Source organism: Dipodomys ordii, unplaced genomic scaffold (assembly GCF_000151885.1).
Source record: "Dipodomys ordii isolate 6190 unplaced genomic scaffold, Dord_2.0 Scaffold47, whole genome shotgun sequence".
NCBI lineage: Eukaryota > Metazoa > Chordata > Mammalia > Rodentia > Heteromyidae > Dipodomys > Dipodomys ordii.
In genome coordinates, this window is record NW_012267263.1 from 3,814,739 (window position 1) to 3,834,345 (window position 19,607).

At 37.2% G+C, this 19,607-nt stretch overlaps 1 protein-coding gene across 1 annotated transcript in view; it reads right to left on the reverse strand.

The window, feature by feature from the left end:
- Positions 1-19,607, reverse strand: part of Tmem131 (transmembrane protein 131) — a 184,041-nt gene that overhangs the window by 104,487 nt on the left and 59,947 nt on the right. Inside the window, exon 3 of the mRNA XM_013019812.1 lies at positions 16,548-16,588. Coding sequence (XP_012875266.1) covers positions 16,548-16,588 — 41 coding nt within the window. The remainder of the gene's footprint in view (positions 1-16,547; positions 16,589-19,607) is intronic.

Below are 19,607 nucleotides of genomic sequence, written 5' to 3' on the forward strand. Positions count from 1 at the left end.
ATAAAATGATGATGATGATGGGGCATGAGCGTAAAAGGTTTAGGGGGGATCAGCAGCTAAAATATTATTTGGGAACACGAAAATGATTGAAGACTACTTTCTGACTTCAAACTAAGGAACAACTAGAGACACGAGAAGTCCTTTGGAAAATGGTCTACACTGCTTGGCTGATTGGCAGATTGAATATGGTAAGTTTGGTTAGCAGGCAACTACCAAATAAACATGATAAGACTTTTTCTTAGGGCTCTAGGAATTCATTCAAGCTAGAAATTTTAATGGGTGCAAGTACGGAACTTAGTAAAAATCAAAGTCACCAACAATTTAAAGTGGTTCCAAATATGACTTTTATTACAGAGACAGCTAAGTAAACAATGGCTTAAGAGAAATTAGTGAGAACATATAATCTCCTATAATACATTTTAATTCATTATTGTTTTTAGATAAAAGTCTCACTATGTAGCCCTGGCCTCAAATTCAGAGCTTCCTACCTCAACCTCATAAATGCTGGGATTACAGGTATGCATGCCTGATTCCTTACATTTTAATGTTGTATTTCTCTAATAACTAATAATATTAACAGCTATTCATTTATTGTTCTACTTGAGACAGCCTTACATATATTTTTCCCTGTCCCTTACTTTTCCTATTGTTAATGATTGTCTAGAAGAGCAGAAGGTTTTAATTTCGATTAAGTGCAATTTATCATTTTCTCTTATGAACTATATTTATCATGTTCTCTTATGAACTTGAGACAAGTTCATCCAGGTTACAAATAATTTCACTAAGTGACTTAACATTTTACTCTAAGGGTTTATGCTTCCAGTTTTAAAGTTAGGCTTGTTTTATTTTTGGGGGGGGGGTCCAGTCGTGGGGCCTGAACTCTGGGCCTGGGCACTGTCCCTCAGCTCTTCAGCTCAAAGCTAGCTCTCTACCACTTGAGCCACAATGCCACTTCCAGCTTTTTTCTTTTTGCTTATGTGGTGCTGAGGAATCGAACCCAGGGCTTCAGGCATGCAAGGCAAGCGCTCTACCACTGAGCCACCTTCCCAGCCCAGGCTTATTATGTTTTAAGTTAATTTTGGTGTATGTGTGAGTTAAGAATTAAAATTCTTTTGCTTTGTTTTTTAAATTAGGTCTTCAAAACAAGTGGCTTAAGAGCATCTTCCAATTTGTTTATTCTTGTCAAAACTTGTTTAAGCTTAGTGTTATACCTGCTGATAAATATAAAAATTAAAACAAGTCCAGGTTTGTAGATCTTCACCAGCAATCTAGACTAAAATTAATTCCAAATGTCTGATCCTACCATATGAGCAGGATATATTCAGAGCTTAAGAAAAGGAAGTGGTGGGTGCAGAGACAGTATGATTAGTTATGGCTCATGTCTGTGATAATTGAGCACTTGTATATTTATTAACCTAAACTCAGTCACTCAGGATAGGTTACTGTCTACTGATGCATAAAATCAGGTTACAGGTCACTCTGAAAAACAAAACAAAACTTGATTATTCTATTCAAGGTGCTTATCATTTCCATATACACTTGAAAACTGGTATCTAAAATTTTTAATTATAAGAATTTCTTTTTATCATTATATTTTTACCTTTTTGGTGGTCTTCATTCTTTTGTTAGAATTTTTACCTATTATGATCTACCTTTCTTTTTTTTTTCTCTAGCTACCTTTCTTAAATGCCTCTTTGCTAGTCATAAATGTTCTAGCTTTATCTAAGAATATTTATGTTGAGTATAGCATTCTAGGTTGGCAATTTTTCCTTTTGATAGTTTAAAGATGTCATTTATTGATTTTTGGTGTTTACTTGGGTCAGATGAAGAACTAGTAGTCTTTATATGTAATTTTCTCCTTGGCTACAATTATCACTGTTTTTCATGAATTTGAAGATTTTGTGGTTGAGTGTGGTTTTGTGTTATTCTTGTTTTGGAATTATCAAAATGCTTTTGACAGTTCCCCTGTTCCTAGAAACTTCATTATACATATGTTAATATTGTTTACTATTATTGTACCAGGGTTTGTTCATTCTTTTTCTACTCATTCCCTCCATCCCACCTTCAGTTTGGATTACTTCTGTTAATATATATTCAAATTCACTGAGCTTTTTTTCCCCTTTCTCAAATGTCTAAGTTGTTATTACCTATTTAGTAACATTCTCATTCCCAAAACACTATTTTTCAACTCCTGAGGTTTCATTTGGTCCTTTTTATTCATTATGTTTATATTTTCCTTTAAGTCACTGAAAAATGTAGAATAGAAGTGTTACATTTCTTGTGGGGACTAAGCATACTTTGCTGCCATGCCACTAGCCACTCAAGCCTTTGTAGCATAGATGGTATGGAAAATAATGTCTACCTAGGTTCACTGCCGAACCTACTGGGAACAGCTCTACTGAGAACAGGAGGAAATGTGAACTCCTGCCCTGTTCATCTGTCAAGCCCTCTGAAACAGTTCTTCAACAAGTCAGAGAGCTGTGGAAGAGGATAGACGCAGTCCCTAAGCTTGAATGTTATGGCTTCCACTGCTTTGTTGTTGTTTCTTTTAAAAAACCAAATTTAGGTAGATTTTATTGAATAAATGTTACTTGATTATTAAAGTCCTTTGAACAACACCCAGAGACTGATTATCTTTGCTAATTTTGACCAGTTTACTAAGTAAGGCATGTCTCAGTAACAAGCTCCATTGCTCCTCAAGCTCATTTTTAAAAAGGAAATTTTTTTAAAATAAAGGTGAATAAGTTTACTTAAAGTTTAACAACAGCAATAGCAATATACCAATAAAATATATCAATCTGTCGCTATAATTTATTACAGAGAAAATCATTTCCTTAAACTCATTTTTGAAAGTTGTCATCAACTTACCATACTGACTTTAAGATTTATGGGTAGGCTAGGAGCCAGTGGCTCACACCTATAATCTTAGTTCATCAGGAGGCTGACATCTGAGGATCAAGTCAGCCTAGGCAAAGAAGTTCATGAGACTCTTATCTCCAATTGACCACCACCAAAGAGTCAGAAGTGGAGCTGTGGCTAAAGTGGTAGAATGCTAGCCTTGAGCACAATAGCTCATGCCCTGAGTTCAAACCCCAGGACTGGCACACATTCCCACAAAAAATTATGGAAGTACTATAATTTCTTTTTGAACATGTCACTTCTGCTCCAGAAAAAAAAAGAAAGTATAAACTCAAAAGAAATCTTGAAAAATAAACTTCAGCTTTTTCACAAAATGTAAAACGTCAGTCAAACTTCAACTGTTAACAAATTTCACTTGTCGTTAAGAAATGGCAAGTTAGAGTAGGTTGAACACTGTTCAAAAAGAAATTACTCATTACTTTATTTATGTAACTGTAACTCCTCTGTACATCACCTTTACGAATAAAGGAGGAGGCAACAATGTTGGATAAGAAATGTACTCGTTATCTTGCCCATGGGAAGGGGAAACAACGAGGAGGCGACAATGCTTGATAAGAAATGTACTCGTTATCTTGCCCATGTAATTGTAACTCCTCTGTGCGGTATTCTCACAATAATTAAAAAAAAGAAATGTACTCATTACCTTGCTCATGTAACTATAATCCCTCTGTATAGTATTTTCATAATAAAAAACAACAACAAACAAAAAGAAAATGGCAAGTTCTGGATCTAACTACAGTCTTACAACTACAATGCTTACAGTTTTTTACATGATTACAAGTTGTCATAGGCAACTGAAATGGTCATCTTTAATAATAAGGAAATTATCGAATTAAGTCAATTATAAGGAATCTCAGCCACTTTAAGAAGTATTTTCCAGGCTGGGAAGGTGGCTCAGTGGTAGAGTGCTTGTCTCGCATGCATGAGGCCTAGGGTTCGATTCCTCAGCACCACATAAACAGAAAAAGCCTTAAGTGGCGTTGTGACTCAAGAGGTAGCACACTAGCCTTGAGCTGAAGAGCTGAGGGACAGCGCCCAGCTCTAGAGTTCAAGCCCCACAATTGACCAAAAAAAAAAAAAAAAGTATTTTCCAAGAAATGGTGTGGTGGCACATGCCTGCAATCCCAGTAGTTAGCGGGCAAAGACAGGAGGATTATAAGTTGGAAACCAGCCTACGCTTCATAGCAAAACCCTGCCTCAAAAAACCTAAAACCCAGCTGGGCATTGGTGGCTCTGCCTGTAATCCTAGCTCCTCAGGAGGACTGTAGTTCAAAGCCAGTCTAGTCAGGTAAGCCTTAGATTCTTATCTCCAATAAATACCAAAAAGCCATACAATGCTCTGTGGTTCAAGTGGTAGAGTGCTACCATTAAGCAAACAAAGCCCAGGAACAGCACCCTGGCCCTGAGTTCAAGTTCCAGGATTGGCAACAACAACAAAAATCCCCAAAACAAAAAAACCCAAAACAAAAGCACTCCCTAAAAGTCCCCAACTCCAAACAAAAAAATATATTACCCAATCCAAGATTTTGTCTTAAGGATACTTTCTTGGCTATATATACCTTAATTTCCAGCACTTATAACAATAGTATCAACACTGATCTCAATGTAAGACTTTATTGTCTGAAATGTTCTTCCCTAAGATTTTCATATGATAAGCTTATATGCATCAGCTCAAAGAGGCCTTCCCCAACATCCAATCTAAGAAGCAATGAAAGTTTCTCTATCACATACCTCTCTAGTTGCTATTTTATTTATTTACTACCTATGGTCTATTTTCTCCATAGAATATATGCTACACCAACCATCGAAGGAGTCTTAACTATGTTGCCAATCCAACCCAGTGGTACTTCTGAAATACAAGCAGAAACTATGATATTACTTTCTTCAAGAGATAGGATTTAAAAAATGATGGTGTATTACTTCTAAGACTCAATTACAACAGGCCTTGTGATTCCTCATTGTTCTTTTGGATCACGTGCTCTAGGGGACATTAGCTGCCATATTATAAAAAGGTAAGCAGCTCTAAGGAAAGTTCTACATGTAAAGTAAGACATTTTAACATCAGCCAACAAGGAATATGTATGTCAGGTAATATGTACATTTCTTTTTGGACAAGGTCACCCTTTCTTGTGATCTCTCCCAGTTTTTCCCTACCATCCCCACCCACAAGTTGTATAGTTCATATTCAACTTATTATCTACTGCATATCACTGCCGTATTTGTTCAGATTTTGTCCCTCATTTCTGTGTCTCCCTTTCCCCACCCCCAAAGACAGATAAATGAACAAATAGAACAAAAAGAAAAGAAAAACTATTCTTTCCATTTTCTGGAGTTAATTTTGATAAATATTTTGTATGATCAGATGCACATAGGTATGGTGCTTTTGTGTTCCTCTCCTAAGAGTATTCTCCATTGTCTCATGTGTTGATGCCTAGAGATCTCTATAGTTTATCATGTATTTTAGATCTAGATTCCACATATAAGAGAAAACATGCTGTTTCTCTCTCTGAGCTTGGGTTACCTTAGTTAACATGATTTGTTGTAGATCCATCCATGTCCCTGCAAGTGGCAACATAGTGAAGACTCCTTCTGTGGTACAGCATGTACTCTAATGGCTGTATAAGATGCCAATGTTTATAGGTGTTACATTTTTTGGATCCACTCACGTACAGTGGGGCATCTGCGCTGTTTCCATAACTTGGCTATTGTGAATCATGCAGCAATGAACATGAATGTGCATGTGTCTTTATGGAATCCTGGCTTGTGATATTCTGGGTTGATGCCCAGGAGTGTTATCATAGAGAAGAGCCATGTTTAGTTTGTTGTTGTTGTTATTTTTTTATGAAGCTCCAGACTGCTGACCAGAGTGATTGTACTAATTCACAATCCCATCAATAGTTCAATAGGGTTCTTTTCTCCCCATATCCTCACCAACATTTGTTGTTGTTTGAATTCACAATGTTGGCCAATCTAACTGGGGTGAGATAAAATCTTAGAGTTGTTTTTGAGTTGTATTTCCTTTATAGCCAAGGATGATGGGCATCTCTTCATGTGTGTTCTTTTGTAGTTTGTTTGTCTGTTTTGCCATTCTTATCTCTGCTTCTGAGAAGTCTCTCCTTAGCTCCTTTGCCCATTGAGTGATTAGTTTCTTAGCTTTGGGAAGGCTACTTTCTTGAGCTGTTTGTATACGTGGGATATTAGGCCATTGTCTGATGTGCTGCTGGTAAAGATCTTCCAGTCTGTTGGCTGTCTTTCTAGTTTAGTAACTATGTCCTTTGCTGTGCAGAAACTTTATTTTGATGTAGTCCCATTTGTCAAGTGTCTCTCCTATCTGCTATGCCTCTGGGGCTCTTTTTAAGAAGTTTCTGCCTATGCCTATGAGTTCTAGTGTTTCTCCTATTCCTTTTGCAATAATTTCAAATTTTCTGGACTGATGCTGAAGTCTTTAATCCACTTTGAGTTGATATTAGTGCATGGTGACAAACAGGAATCCACTTTTAATTTTCTGTATATGGATGTCCAGTTTTCTCAACATTACTGATTAAAGAGGCTATCTTTTTTTCTACTGCATATTTTTGGCTCCCCTATCAAATATCAGATAACTGTAAATATATGATTTTAGTTCCAGGTCTTCTAGTCTGTTCCATTGATTTTTGGGTCTATTTTTGTACCAATACCAAACTTTTTGTTATAGCTCTGTAGCAGAGTTTGATACCACTAACACTGCTGTTTTGTTTTTCCCCCCCTCCTGGAATTGCTTTGGCTATTCAAAGTCTTTTGTTGTTTCATATGAATTTTTAGATTAATTTCTCTATCTAGATAAAGACTGTCATTGGGATTTTTATGGAGACTGAATTAAATCTGTAGATCATTTTTGACAATATGGCCATTTTCACAATATTAATTCTACCTATCCATGAACATGGAAGGTCTTTTCATTTCTTAATGTTATCTTCTATTTCTTTCTTTAAATTTTTACAGTTTTCACTATAAAGGACAGAGATTTTTTTTTTCTTAATACCACACACTGGCAAGAACAGAAATCAAGTGTCCTCATTCCTAATTAACTATTGACGATGATACCATCCACAAAGGCTGGCTTCATGTCACAAAACATTAGACTAGGACTAGTATCTATTATAGTATTTTGGCTCTCAGGTCAAATGAATGGATAGACTTCTATATGCACATCCTCTATCATCTATGGAGAGTATACCTTTTAAAAGAAAACATTTAAATGTACTTGCTAAATATACTTTTTTAAAAATGAGAAAGGCTAGGCTAGGCATCGGTGGCTCACACTTGTAGTCCTAGCTACTCAGGCAGCTGAGATTTGTGGATCATGGTTCAAAACTAACCTAACTAGTAAAGTCTGTGAGAATTTTACCTCCAATTAACCACCAGAAAATTCAAGCAGAGCTGTGGCTCAAGTGGTAGAACATCAGCCTTGAGCACAAAAGCTTACCAACAGCATCTAGGACCTGAGTTTAAGTTCAAGGACCAGAATGAATGCGTGTGCCTACGTGCATGTGGGTAACACACATGTACACACACACACAGACCCACACAAAGATAAGCTAAAAGATAGGAGTTAAAAAAATATACTGTCTATATTTTTCATGGGTTTTACTATCCATAATCCTAGGTCTGTGAAAGAAACAGCTCCTGCCTTTGTAAAATGTCCTAGAAGCAAGTAGAATCTGGCTTATCCCCAAAGCATATGGCTAAAGAGAGGTATGGGGAACCAAATAGTAGGCAGACCCAATATCAGTGCCATCCAAGCTACTACCTACAGAATCATGTGAGCAAGTGTTCCAATATAAACTCCCTGAGCAAGTTACATTGAAGTTAGGTTTCAGACATCATGTATAGGAAGTATGAGATAGGATAAGGCTGAACCTATTGTCAAAGGATATCATGTAGACTATACAAGTGGGGGATATAGGAACTGAGACTGATGCAGAAATGCCATATGTCTAAAAAAAAAAAAAAAGCATCTCTCTCAGTCATCTCTAATGGACAGGGGTGCCCAAAAGAAGAGACCAGTTGGGCCAGTAAATCCAGGAGTAAAGAGACAAATTCTGGTGTCAGAATCCCTTTCACCTTGGCTTGTGGACTGTTTTGATAATGATACCAGGCATCATATAGAGTACATGTGCTTTAAGTACCTTGACTCTTTGACGCTTACAACACAATTATAATATCCTCTTCAAATATACTGGTTTCTTTCACAAAGTGACTTGCATTTTGTCATGTCTTTAATATATGCTAATAATGACTTCTCAAGTTCTCTCAGTCATGACAACTTTCCACATACCTCAAGTATCTTCCCTACTTTTCCTTTACAACTATTCCCCTCTACATTTCTTTTTAGGATTTTAATTATTTTTATTAATATACTTTTAACAACAGCACACATTTTCAAAGAACATGAGTGTCATTATTTAAAACTGCATTGAAAGAGAATTCAGTATTAGTCTAATTTTTTTCTGAAGCCATGAGGAAAAACTACTTTGGAAATTTTTCAAATTTACAAATTATTGGAAGCATAACATAGTACAAATGAAAAATGCTAATACTGAACCTAAACCACACTGAAAGAGAACAATATCTTTCATCTAATTTTATGTGAAGTAATTTCAAATGTAAAGAAAAGATTTCTGGAAAATTGTTTTTGAAGTTTTTCATTGTTTATAATTTCTCACTATATATTATATATGTTATAACACATAATATATAATATATATAATCACTAAAAACTTTAATGCTGGACCTGAAATCACATCAAATTGTTGCTGGCTTAATTGTATGTATACACATACACAAAGACATATGTAATGGAGATGTATATTTGAAGTTTTTCATTACATAATTTCTGGAATACACAAAATCAACCATACCTTCCCATTCAGGAGCACTGCTCAAACACTGAGTCATACTCCCAAACCACAGTCTCAAAAATGACTGGTCAAGTCTTCCTTTGTCATGAACAACAAACAAGGAAGACTTGACGTCATTTATAGGACTGGAGAATCCCAACCTAGCAGTATGAACCAATGTTCCATGAATGTTCCTGGTATGGCATAGTGTAATCAACTTTATGTGTCCCAGAAATTATGAGGGAAAACTTGAAATAAAAAAAAATTCTAGAATTTTTCATTTGCTAAGATATTAATCACAATCAACTAATTCTAAACACTTCAATATAGTGATCTTCTCTATGAAAATAAAATGAATGTTATATAGCTAAAAAAAAACCTTCAAAACGATGATCCATGGCAAAAGTTATCTATAATATGTAAATCAAGACTTTCTTGTAGAGCAATTTCTGCAAGTGTTCCAGTTCTAAATTATGAGTAGTTTCAGGAAATACTCTGGGTTCTGTGTGGTACTTGGAGCATCTTGGGGTATTGATTACTGTGGGGTATTGATTACTGTTATGCTCATACCAGTTTTTCAGCCTAGTTTCTCCCTCATTAACATTTCTTTTTGTTGCTGTAATTTTTTCTCCAATTTCTACTTAGGTTTTTCTATCAAGCTTTTGGATAGAAAAATTGGCTTGTTTTCTCTTTTTTTTTTTGTCGGTCGTGGGGCTTGAACTCTTGACCTGGGTGCTTTCCCTGCGCTCTTCAGCTCAAGGCAAGTGCTCTACTGTTTGAGCCACAGCACCACTTCTGGCTTTCTAGTGGTTTATTGGAGATAAGAGTCTCACAGTTTCCTGCCTGGGCTGGCTTTGAACTGTGATTCTCAGATCTCAGCCTCCTGGGTAGCTAGGATTAGAGGAGTGAGCCATTGGAACCTGGAAAATTGGCTTGTCTCTTGTTTTTCCTTGTCTATGTTGATATCAGAGCCTTCATAACAATTCCCCCCCACCCCCTGACAATCCCAAGTGGTTTCTCTTGTATCATCTCATTTTGTCATCTCTAAGGTGGACAGTATCTAGTTCATTCACTTTTGCCTGCAGATAAGCTCTATTAAAGAATCTGGTTTTCATACATTTGGTTCCTTAGCAATTCTATTATTGTCAGTTTTCTCATCCTGTGACTCCAGTAAGTCTGATTCTGGTACCTCAGTTAATTTAGAAGTGCAAGAAAATTTTAGTCATTGTTCATCACCTCCAGCTGGAACCTTTTATAAACTTTTACGAGTTGTTCTTTAAGGTCTGTAGTTGACTTCATATTGCTTGATGGAGGCTCCTTTCATTTTTCTACATTCTTAAAAAACTTCTTTTGCTGATTGACCAGATATTTTTCTATATAGCTCGTCCCTTATGACTGAATGTTCTAGAAAGAGTATATTCTTCATGTAGCTGCTTACTGTTTTGTTGGAGCTGTTCTTGACAGATTAGAATTTTTCTAATAGATATCTTTCTTGGTGCTTCCACTGTCTTTCTGATTAAGTTATCTTTCAATTTGGGCAGTTTCTGTTGTTTACAGCATTTATTTCTGTCTCTAATATTTGTGATTATGTATGACTTCTGGGACATTCAGGAAGTATGCCCTCAGAACTTACATATTCACATAGATTCTTTGTTCACCTGAGTTGACAGCTAAAGTGAAGCTTTGGATTTTTACCCACATTGTGTCCAGGTTTAATAAGTACTTGGAGTTTTTCCACTTGGGGATGTGTACAACTAAGATTGGTGCCTACATGTCCAAGATCACACATGGCCATATGCCTATTAGCAGGCCATTTAAATTTCAGTTCTTGCCATTTAATTCACTGCCATTTAAATTCTGTTGGATTAACCCTGGTAGGCAGAAGTATCTGGTGCACTATTTCTTGTTGTTGAATCATCGTAAGGGGTTTAGCTTTTTTGGTTTTCACATTACCCCTAGAAGCCAAAAGTCCAGTGGTTTGGCTCTAAGGAGTTATGGTGAGATATACATTTTTTATGCCTATTGAACCTCTCAAGCTTAACCTCTTGGGAAAAATTAGCCCTAGCAGGAGCCCAGTGGGTTGACCAGCTACTTTTGGAGGCTAATGGCTTGATCCATAATCTTGGTACTCTTGGTGGCCTCAACTAGTACAGCATCCTCCGCTGAATTAGTTGCAGTAGCCTTATTTTCAATGGATGTGGCCTTAGTTAAAATAGCTCTTAGTTTCCTATGGCAGCCTGGGATCTAGTGGTTCTTGCTTTTACTTTTTGGAAGTTTGAGGCTTGTGTACAATATTGGTGGGAGAGTCAGCCTTGCATCATTTAAGCTCCTTGGCTACATCTCTGGCAGCCAGGTGTTCATGGCTGGATCGTCTGCTCTTTTGGGGATCAGGACAAAACTTAACTTCTTAGTGATTTTGAGAAGGACCTTCCTAATTTAACATCATCTCCTGATGGACTAGCCTTTGTAGTGGTGTTTCAAGCAACTCTGCCCTCAGCTCTTTGAGAGCTCACAGTTGTTTTTTTGTTAATATGGTATTTAAGTTTAATACTTTGCATACTCAATATTTGCACATTCAAGGTAATAGGCACTGAAGACACACTGCACTGTTTTACTTCGTTGCCTACAGAATTAAACCTAGCTTTGAATTCAGCATTCCAAAATGGGCAACTCTGCCATTTATGATAAAGAATGGTCTGGAGTAGTTTAGAGTTCTCTACTGTTTCCAGGCTCCTATTTGCTGGGCAAAATTAAGAAATTCCTCTATTGCATGTTTTCTGTCACTGGTCCTATAATCCTAAAAAATTCTGTCATCAGACTCTCCAATGCCTTGAGGGAGGCTTCTTCCCAAGCCATGACTCATTAAATTCTCTTTCTCTTCCACAAACAGATGTGATCACTGCTGAGGACCAGGAGTCCTCAAGCTGACTTCTTGGAGTCTGCGCCACAAAGCTCAGCACGTGCTAGCTGGGGTGGGCAGCTCAGGTGATCTAGCTCTTGGCTTCATAAGTCCTGCTCCTAGGTCATGGTCCCAACAAACTCAGTGGGGTCTTTCCTACTTTACCCAGGTTGCAAGGACCTCTTAAAAAAAAGAATACAGACCCCAGGTTCTCCTCATTGGAGTCCTACTGGCCCCCTCCCCAAGGAAACTCAAAAGCAGGGATTTGGAGGCCAGAGAAAAGAGCGACTGCCAGTGGGGCAGCTGTGGGCCCAGGCAGGGGCTTAGGACTCAGAAGACAAGAGGCAATGGTACCCCAGTGCAAAGGCCAGAAACTGAAGGGACCTTCGTAGTGTGGATGGCCACAGGCCAGTGCTGTACTCTCTGCCTCAACCCACTCTGCTACTACCCCCACAACTGCCTGCTCAGATTGTTTGGGCTGCTTGGCTGACAATTCCCCTCTACTTCTTATTTATAATATATTCTGCTTTGCAAATACCAGTTAGTGGGGAAAATTCAGTGAATTTCAGGGGAGTCCACATTTAATGTGAGACTACACAGAGATTAAAACACTGGATTATCAGGCAGAAGACAAACAATTCTTATTGAATAAGAATCTGTTGAGGGCTGGGAAGGTGGCTCAGTGGTAGAGCGCTTGCCTTGCATGCCTGAGGCCCTGGGTTCGATTCCTCAGCACCACATAAGAAAAAAGAAAAAAGCCGGAAGTGGCGCTGTGGCTCAAGGGGTAGAGCGCTAGCCTTGAGCTGAAGAGCTGAGGGACAGCGCCCAGACCCAGAATTCAGGCCCCATGACTGGACTCCTCCCCCTTCCCCCTCCAAAAAAAGAATCTGTTGATTTTAAGTCTCATCTTCTTAATATGCTTAATAAAGGGCTCAACAAGATACTCACTTAGGGTTTTTTGCAATTAGAACCACCTTATATAATAGTCTTCATCTTCATCAATTTTCAAATCCAAATTCAAACTCTGATAGCTATATAGAATAAGTTTTTCCTTAGTTTTTTATTGTTATTAAGGTGATGTACAGCAGGACTACCATTTCACCATTTCAAAGTCAGGTAAAGAGTACATTTCTTTTTGGACAATATCACTCCTTCCTTTGCTCTTCCCCTCTTCCATCCCCATCTACAAGTTGTATAGTTCATTCTCAACAGTGTCTACTGAGTACCGCTGCTGCATTTGTTCACCTTATACAGTGTAATTTTTTTTTTTTTTTGGATGTGGGGCTTGAATTCTGAGCCTGGGCACTGTCTCTGAACTCTTCAGCTCAAGGTAAGGACTCTACCACTTGAGCCACAGCGCCACTTCCGGTTTTCTGGTGGTTAATTGGAGATAAGAGTCTCATAGACTTTCCTGCCCCAGCTGGCTTTGAACCTTGATCCTCAGATCTCAGTCTCATGAATAGCTAGGATTACAGGTGTGAGCCATGATTACAGGTGTAAGCCACTGGCACCTGGACACAGAGTAATTTTCAACACAAAAAAAGATAACAATGTTTGTTGTTATATGAGTACATGTATTTTACATATATTTTCATTAAAATTACTGTTTAAAGAAGAGCTCTAGCAGTGTTTGGACTGTGTACCATGAAGTCATATCTAAAAAGAACTGATTAAGTGGCTATGTTCTGATTATCATGTGCCACTTGATATCGATACTATACCTGCTTTTCTATGTCATACATACTTTAAAATGACAGAGCATAAGCCATAAAAATAGTTCTTAGTTGGTAGACATGAGGCATAAAATCTAAAATTAGACTTAGATATTGCTACAAGCTGAAGTGTGTCTCTCCAAAACTTGTATGTTGAAAGGCAGGCACCATCCAATGTAATGGTAGTTGGAGACAGGGCCTTTAGAAGGTAATTTTGTTTAGACAAGGGTTGAGGATAGAATGGATCCTCATGATAGGATCATTGTTCTTATAAGAAGAACCAGCAAAAAGAAGAAGAAGGAGGAGTAGGAAGAGGAGAAGGAGGGAGAGGAGAAGGAGGAGGAAGAGAAAAGAAAGAAGGAGAGGCAGAAGTAGCAGCAGCAGCAGCAGCAGCAAAACAACCACAACCACAACCACCATCACCACCACAACAACAACTACAACCAGCAAAGAACTCTCTATCTCGGTCAATCTGTCCTTCCTTCTTCCCTTTATCTTCTGTGAGGGCACAGTGAGAAGAGGAAAAGCCAAGAAGTGAGTGAGTCCTTACCAGGAAATTAATTGGCCAAAACTTTGATCACATACTTCCCTGAATAGAAAACTGTAAGCAATGTTTGTAGTATCTATTGTATTTTTAGAGTACCCACTATTGACTATCATAGGTTTTGGTCCCTAATCAAGTGCCATATTCACAGTAAATTGCATACCAATTTGAAGCTAATGTTTGTCCAACAAACATGTGGCCTTGGACACATATGAAATGTGAAATGTGTATTCTAAAATGTTAGCAAATACTGAATCAGTGATGGTCTCTTCTCTCTATCCCTGCCCCAAATTCTTGCGTACTTAATGTTACTGGGTAACTAAAAGCCTATAACAGGAGTATCATCACAACTTCCAAGGACAGGTCACAAAAGATACAGCTTATTCTTTGGAACAATCACTCTTAATTCTACCCATCATACTGTAAGGAAACCCAAACTAGCCCATGTGAAAAGAACACATAGAGAAGTCTCCAAATAGGCATGCAGGAGACAGCCAACTGAAATCTCAGCTAACAAGCCAGCAACAACATTTAAGTGTTCAGGCCTCTAGCTCCCAGCTACCATGTCATTCCCAACTTTGGTTTTTCCCTAGCTGAGGCTCCTGATCATCATGAAGCTGAGACAAGCTATCTTTGCTGTGCCCTTCCTGAATTTCTGACTTCAGTGCCACCAAGTTCTGAGGTAGTCAGACAAATATAATGAATAATAGTAAAACATGAGATGAGAACATACCTACTATACAAATATGGAAATTCATTATATTGAGAAAATACATCAATAAAAAGAACAAACTGTACAACAAGGAGAGGGAGTTATTACAGGTATGAAAGGTTCAAAATAGAAAAACATGTTGAATACTGAAGGATTTTCATTGTTACAATGAAAGAAGTTTTAATTGCCTTATTTTTAATCTGATAATTTGACATTTTTCTCTCAAAACAAAATTTTTGTTGATACAGCCTGTGTTTTGCTGATCTAAAGACATTCTCTAAAGTACTTTATGTATCCAGGTCTATTAAAAAGAAAGAGCTTCTCTACTCCCACTAAGTCCAAATGGAACTAAGTGATAAAACAAGAGGCAACAGCTTCTTGTATTGCCTCAGCCACTTTCACAGTTACGTGCCTGATTTCATCAGATTATTTATTGATATTTGGGAGAAGTTATACTGGAGACTAAACTCTGGGCTTTGTGAATGCTAGGCAAGTGCTCTACCACTTGAATCTTTAAAGACAAATTTGCTATTCTCTCATTCTAAGAACAGACTGACAGAGTATTTTCCTAAAAACATGAACTATAAAGTAATTGAATTTTTAAGTCTATGAATGGGTTAATTATCTAACTGCACTAATACATGGCCAGCATACAGAAACTGCAACTATACCATGATGCTGAGATCTGAACTTCTTTAGATCTATGGTTCCAACGGAAGCAATCAGTAAAAGTTGAGGTGAACATAAAACAGCTGTTGGAGCTAGGCATAAGTGACTCACATATGTAATACTATCTACCGAGGAGGCTGAGATCTGAAGACCATGGTTTGAAGCCAGCCAAGGCAGGGAAAGTCTGTGAGACTCTTCTTTCTAATTCACCAGCAAAAAGCCAGAAGTGGTATTGTGGCTCAAGTGACAGAGCATCATCCTTGAGCACCCAGGCCTTGAGCTCAAGCCCTAGTACAAGCACAAATATATATTCAAAAGAATCAGCTGCTGGAGAGACTGGATGTTTAATTTTGTTTTTAAAGCCCTTGCTCCCATTAAGTATAAGCAGCAGACATTCACTGACAATGCCAAGGAAATCAGGCCAGTATTTTCCTTTTATCTTTTCTTCTAAAGGACATGAAAAGGAGCCAAAACACCAAAGAACCTGGTGATGGGGAGGCAGAGAAGGTGCCTTCTAATAGTACATGAGGTAAAATCAAATGCTACTAATACAGGTAACCTGTGTTTAAAAGGTTTCTTTGTGTTACAATGCCAGGTTTCTCATTTCTGAACTTCTCCTCTGGGGAGACCCCCTGGTCAGTTGAGAGTAGCAATGGTCATTCCATAAAAAGCAGTGATGGCCACAAAAGAAGTCACTAAGAAGTTACAAAGCTGATTTTCTTACAAGACAAGGAGCATTTTTAGTTGTGAATAAACACCCTTCGTAGGTATTTAGGTCACTGAGGGTGGGAGGGTGCCCTTGAAAGGGTTTCTGGGACCTAAGCCCCCTCCTCACTCTTTCTGCTCCCTGGTTGATAGGGTGAGCAATTCTACTCTACCTTGTGCTCCTATGATGTTCTGCCTTGACTCAGACCCAAAACAGTGGGGCCAATATCTATGGACCAAAATGTCCAAACTGTGAGCCAAATAATGTTTTTCACTTTTACAAGTTTTCTTGGGTAATTGTTATAGTAACAGAAAGCTATCACAAGATACCATGTTACACAAGTGCATCATGTGCAAATTCAGATTTAAACTTGATTTTCCATACATAACACTAGAAATACTATTTATATGACACATATGACACATATTATTTATAAGACACATTTAACAAAAACCTAGGCAGAAAGAAGAAACTGAAAGTATATTTTACTGAGTACATAAGTTTTACCTTTTCTGTTGATATGAACTGAGTCCAAGTGTTGTCTCAGTCTGTAAAATAAAGAAAATACTCAAATCAGATCTTTGTACTTGTCATAAGTATGCAAAATTTTTATCTTGTATCACTTGGATTTTCATGTTTTCTCAGATCCCAAAGTAATATGTAATTCAAGTATGAGAATTTGTAACAAATTTTAAACATACATTAAAGTAACATAAAACAATGTGACCGATGATTGATTAGAAGCTTGCCGATCAACACAAATCCTATCTATGAGGATGATTCCCTTTATTATTTAGTGTGAGGCTCTATGTTCCTATCACTATTCAGTTCTTACTAGCCATGTACAAGGTTCTGGAGGCCTACCAGCTTCTGTACTGTGGAATGTGAGAGTATTTTTAATTTTCATCAAAATGTTTCAATTATATAACTGGTATGCACATGTATATATAGATAAAACAAATATGGTAAAATGTTAATAGCTGTGTCTAAGTGGTAAATGTATACTTACTGAAATTTGGTACTTTCTGTACTATAAATTTAACTTTTATTATGAAAATTATAGTCATTCCCACAAAGAATAGGTCAAATTATTTGCAAGTTACATAACTGATAAGAAGACATAAAGAATACATATAATTCAAGTACAGGGGAAAAAACAGACTTAAGTTTGCAAAGGACTGAATTAGGTATTTGTCTACACATACAAATAGTCAGTAAACACATGAAAAGATGCTTAGCATCTTTAGAGAAATGCATTAGAGAAATGCAAATCAAAGTCACAATAATACCTCTTCACACCTTTTAGAGTGGCTACTTATAAAATATAAGTGTTAGCAAGGTGCCAGTAGATCATGCCATTTCCAGATATATGAAATTGTCAATACAGGCAGACAAGCCACAGAAAGCCAAAGAGAAACATAAGTAGCACATGTATCTGTCCTATTACATACAAAATGATTTTTCAGCCTTATGCAGCCTGTGGGCCATACATTCCCCACCCCTGGTAGAAGAAACAGAATCCGCATGCATTTATGTTAGTGAAAACACAAAATAAAAAAATGATTTTAGGAATAAACTTGCCAATTTCTTACATAGTTAAACATACACCTTGTATATGAACCAAATCACTCTACTCCAAGATCTTTGCTCAAGACAAACAAAAGCATGTACTCAAACAAAGACTTGTATATAAATGTTCACCAAAGCTTCGTATAGCTCAATAATAGATTCTCTTAAATTTCCATCAGCCAGTAAACAGATACATGAATTATGGTATATCCATACACTATAACTCATAAATCCATTCATGAACAAAAAGGATAAAGGCTAGCAAATGATTGTAACATTAATAACTTATGATGAAAAGACCTAATATATAAATACATTTTAAACTCAACAGTGAAAAGAAAAAATGGGAAAACAGTATTATGATTAATGTATGCAAAAAACAAAGATAATTCACTCAAGAAAATTAAATGGTCAATAATCATGAAAAAGATAATTATTTCATGAGACAATAACAAAAACAGAAAACAAAATCCTGCCTTGGCTCTCTCTTCCTCCCTTCCTTCCCCATCTCCTCAGAGAATCTGCATCCTACTGGGCCCTATGTATGCTCTGGCGCAGCCATGGCTAACCCCTACCACCTACCTCTTTGTAACCACTGAGTGATCTAATTCACTTTTAGGTATTTTAAAGGTTTTTCCTGTGCTGGAGATCATTTGCTAGGTAAGCACTCTCTTAAGGCTAGGCAAGTACTCTCAGCTATCTTAAGTTGTTAACTCCTAACAACTGTATCTACCTCAGGTTTCATCTCTACTCACAATCACATTTACAATAGTCTAGCTCACCTTCTGACTTGGATGCCTAGTAGACATGACAGATAAAAAATGAACCTGATCAGAAAATCTTGGTATTCCTCTTCTTCAACCTGGTTGTCACACAAACTTTCCAAGTAAATAATACCATTTTTCAAAAGCAAGCAAATAAAGTTAAGAAATCCCTGGATGACCACTGATTGGCAGAGACCTCTGTACTAGATAAATTCACTTGAGAAGTAAGTTTACCGAGACTCCTCAAGGCCCTAGATAATTCCTGGGTCATATATTTTGGTATTCCACACAAATCCTATAGTCTTTCAAGAGAAATGTAACTAAATCTGATAAACTTGAAGTTGGTAATTCCCAACTTACTTCAAATTGTCTTCCCACTGTGTCTAATCAGAAGAGACAATTCAGACACCCACAATTCAGACTCCATTCATCTGTGGCAGTAGAACTCTTATCAGGCTCATTGAGCAGTAGGCTGCACATTCCAGACCAATTGAGAGCAAGTGCTATCAGAAAGCATCCTAACTACAAATAGGAATTGCCTGAAAGGAAAACAGAATATTCTTCTAGTAGAGTAGACCTGACTCTGCAAAAATATTTATACACCCACATATGAAGTTTACTTATGAACAAAATACAAATAACAATTTTAGCCCAATAACTTAATGGCTCTCAACTGAAGGCAATTTTGTTCACTAGGAGGTATTTAACTATATCTAGAGGTTTTTTAAAAAACTATTGCTGGATATTGAACCTAGATTCTTGTACATGCAAGGCAAGTAAAACTACCACTGAGCTACGTCCTCATTCCTCTAGAAATACTTTTGGTTGTTACAAGTGAGGTGGAAGGTAGCAGGGGACGCTACTACTAGCATCAAGTGACACTGATAAACACTTAACAATGCCCATGACAATCCTCCCTCTACATCTAAACAATGAAACCTGATTCAATACTGCAAATAATGAAAAACACAGCATAAGCTTGACTTTCTAAAGAGATACCACTAACTTTACATTTTCATTTGAAATAGCAATTTTCACTGCCCCTCCTTTTTTCTTAAGACACTGAATGTATATGCAGGATTATATTTACAGGTAAGAAAACTAGGCCTCTGAAAGTTAATCTAAGATCAAATGGTAGAAGTCAGACTTGAAATCTGGTGATCTATTACTGCATACATATTATGATTATGTGGCTAATATTGACTTCTTTTAGTTTACATGAGGTAGAGTTGGC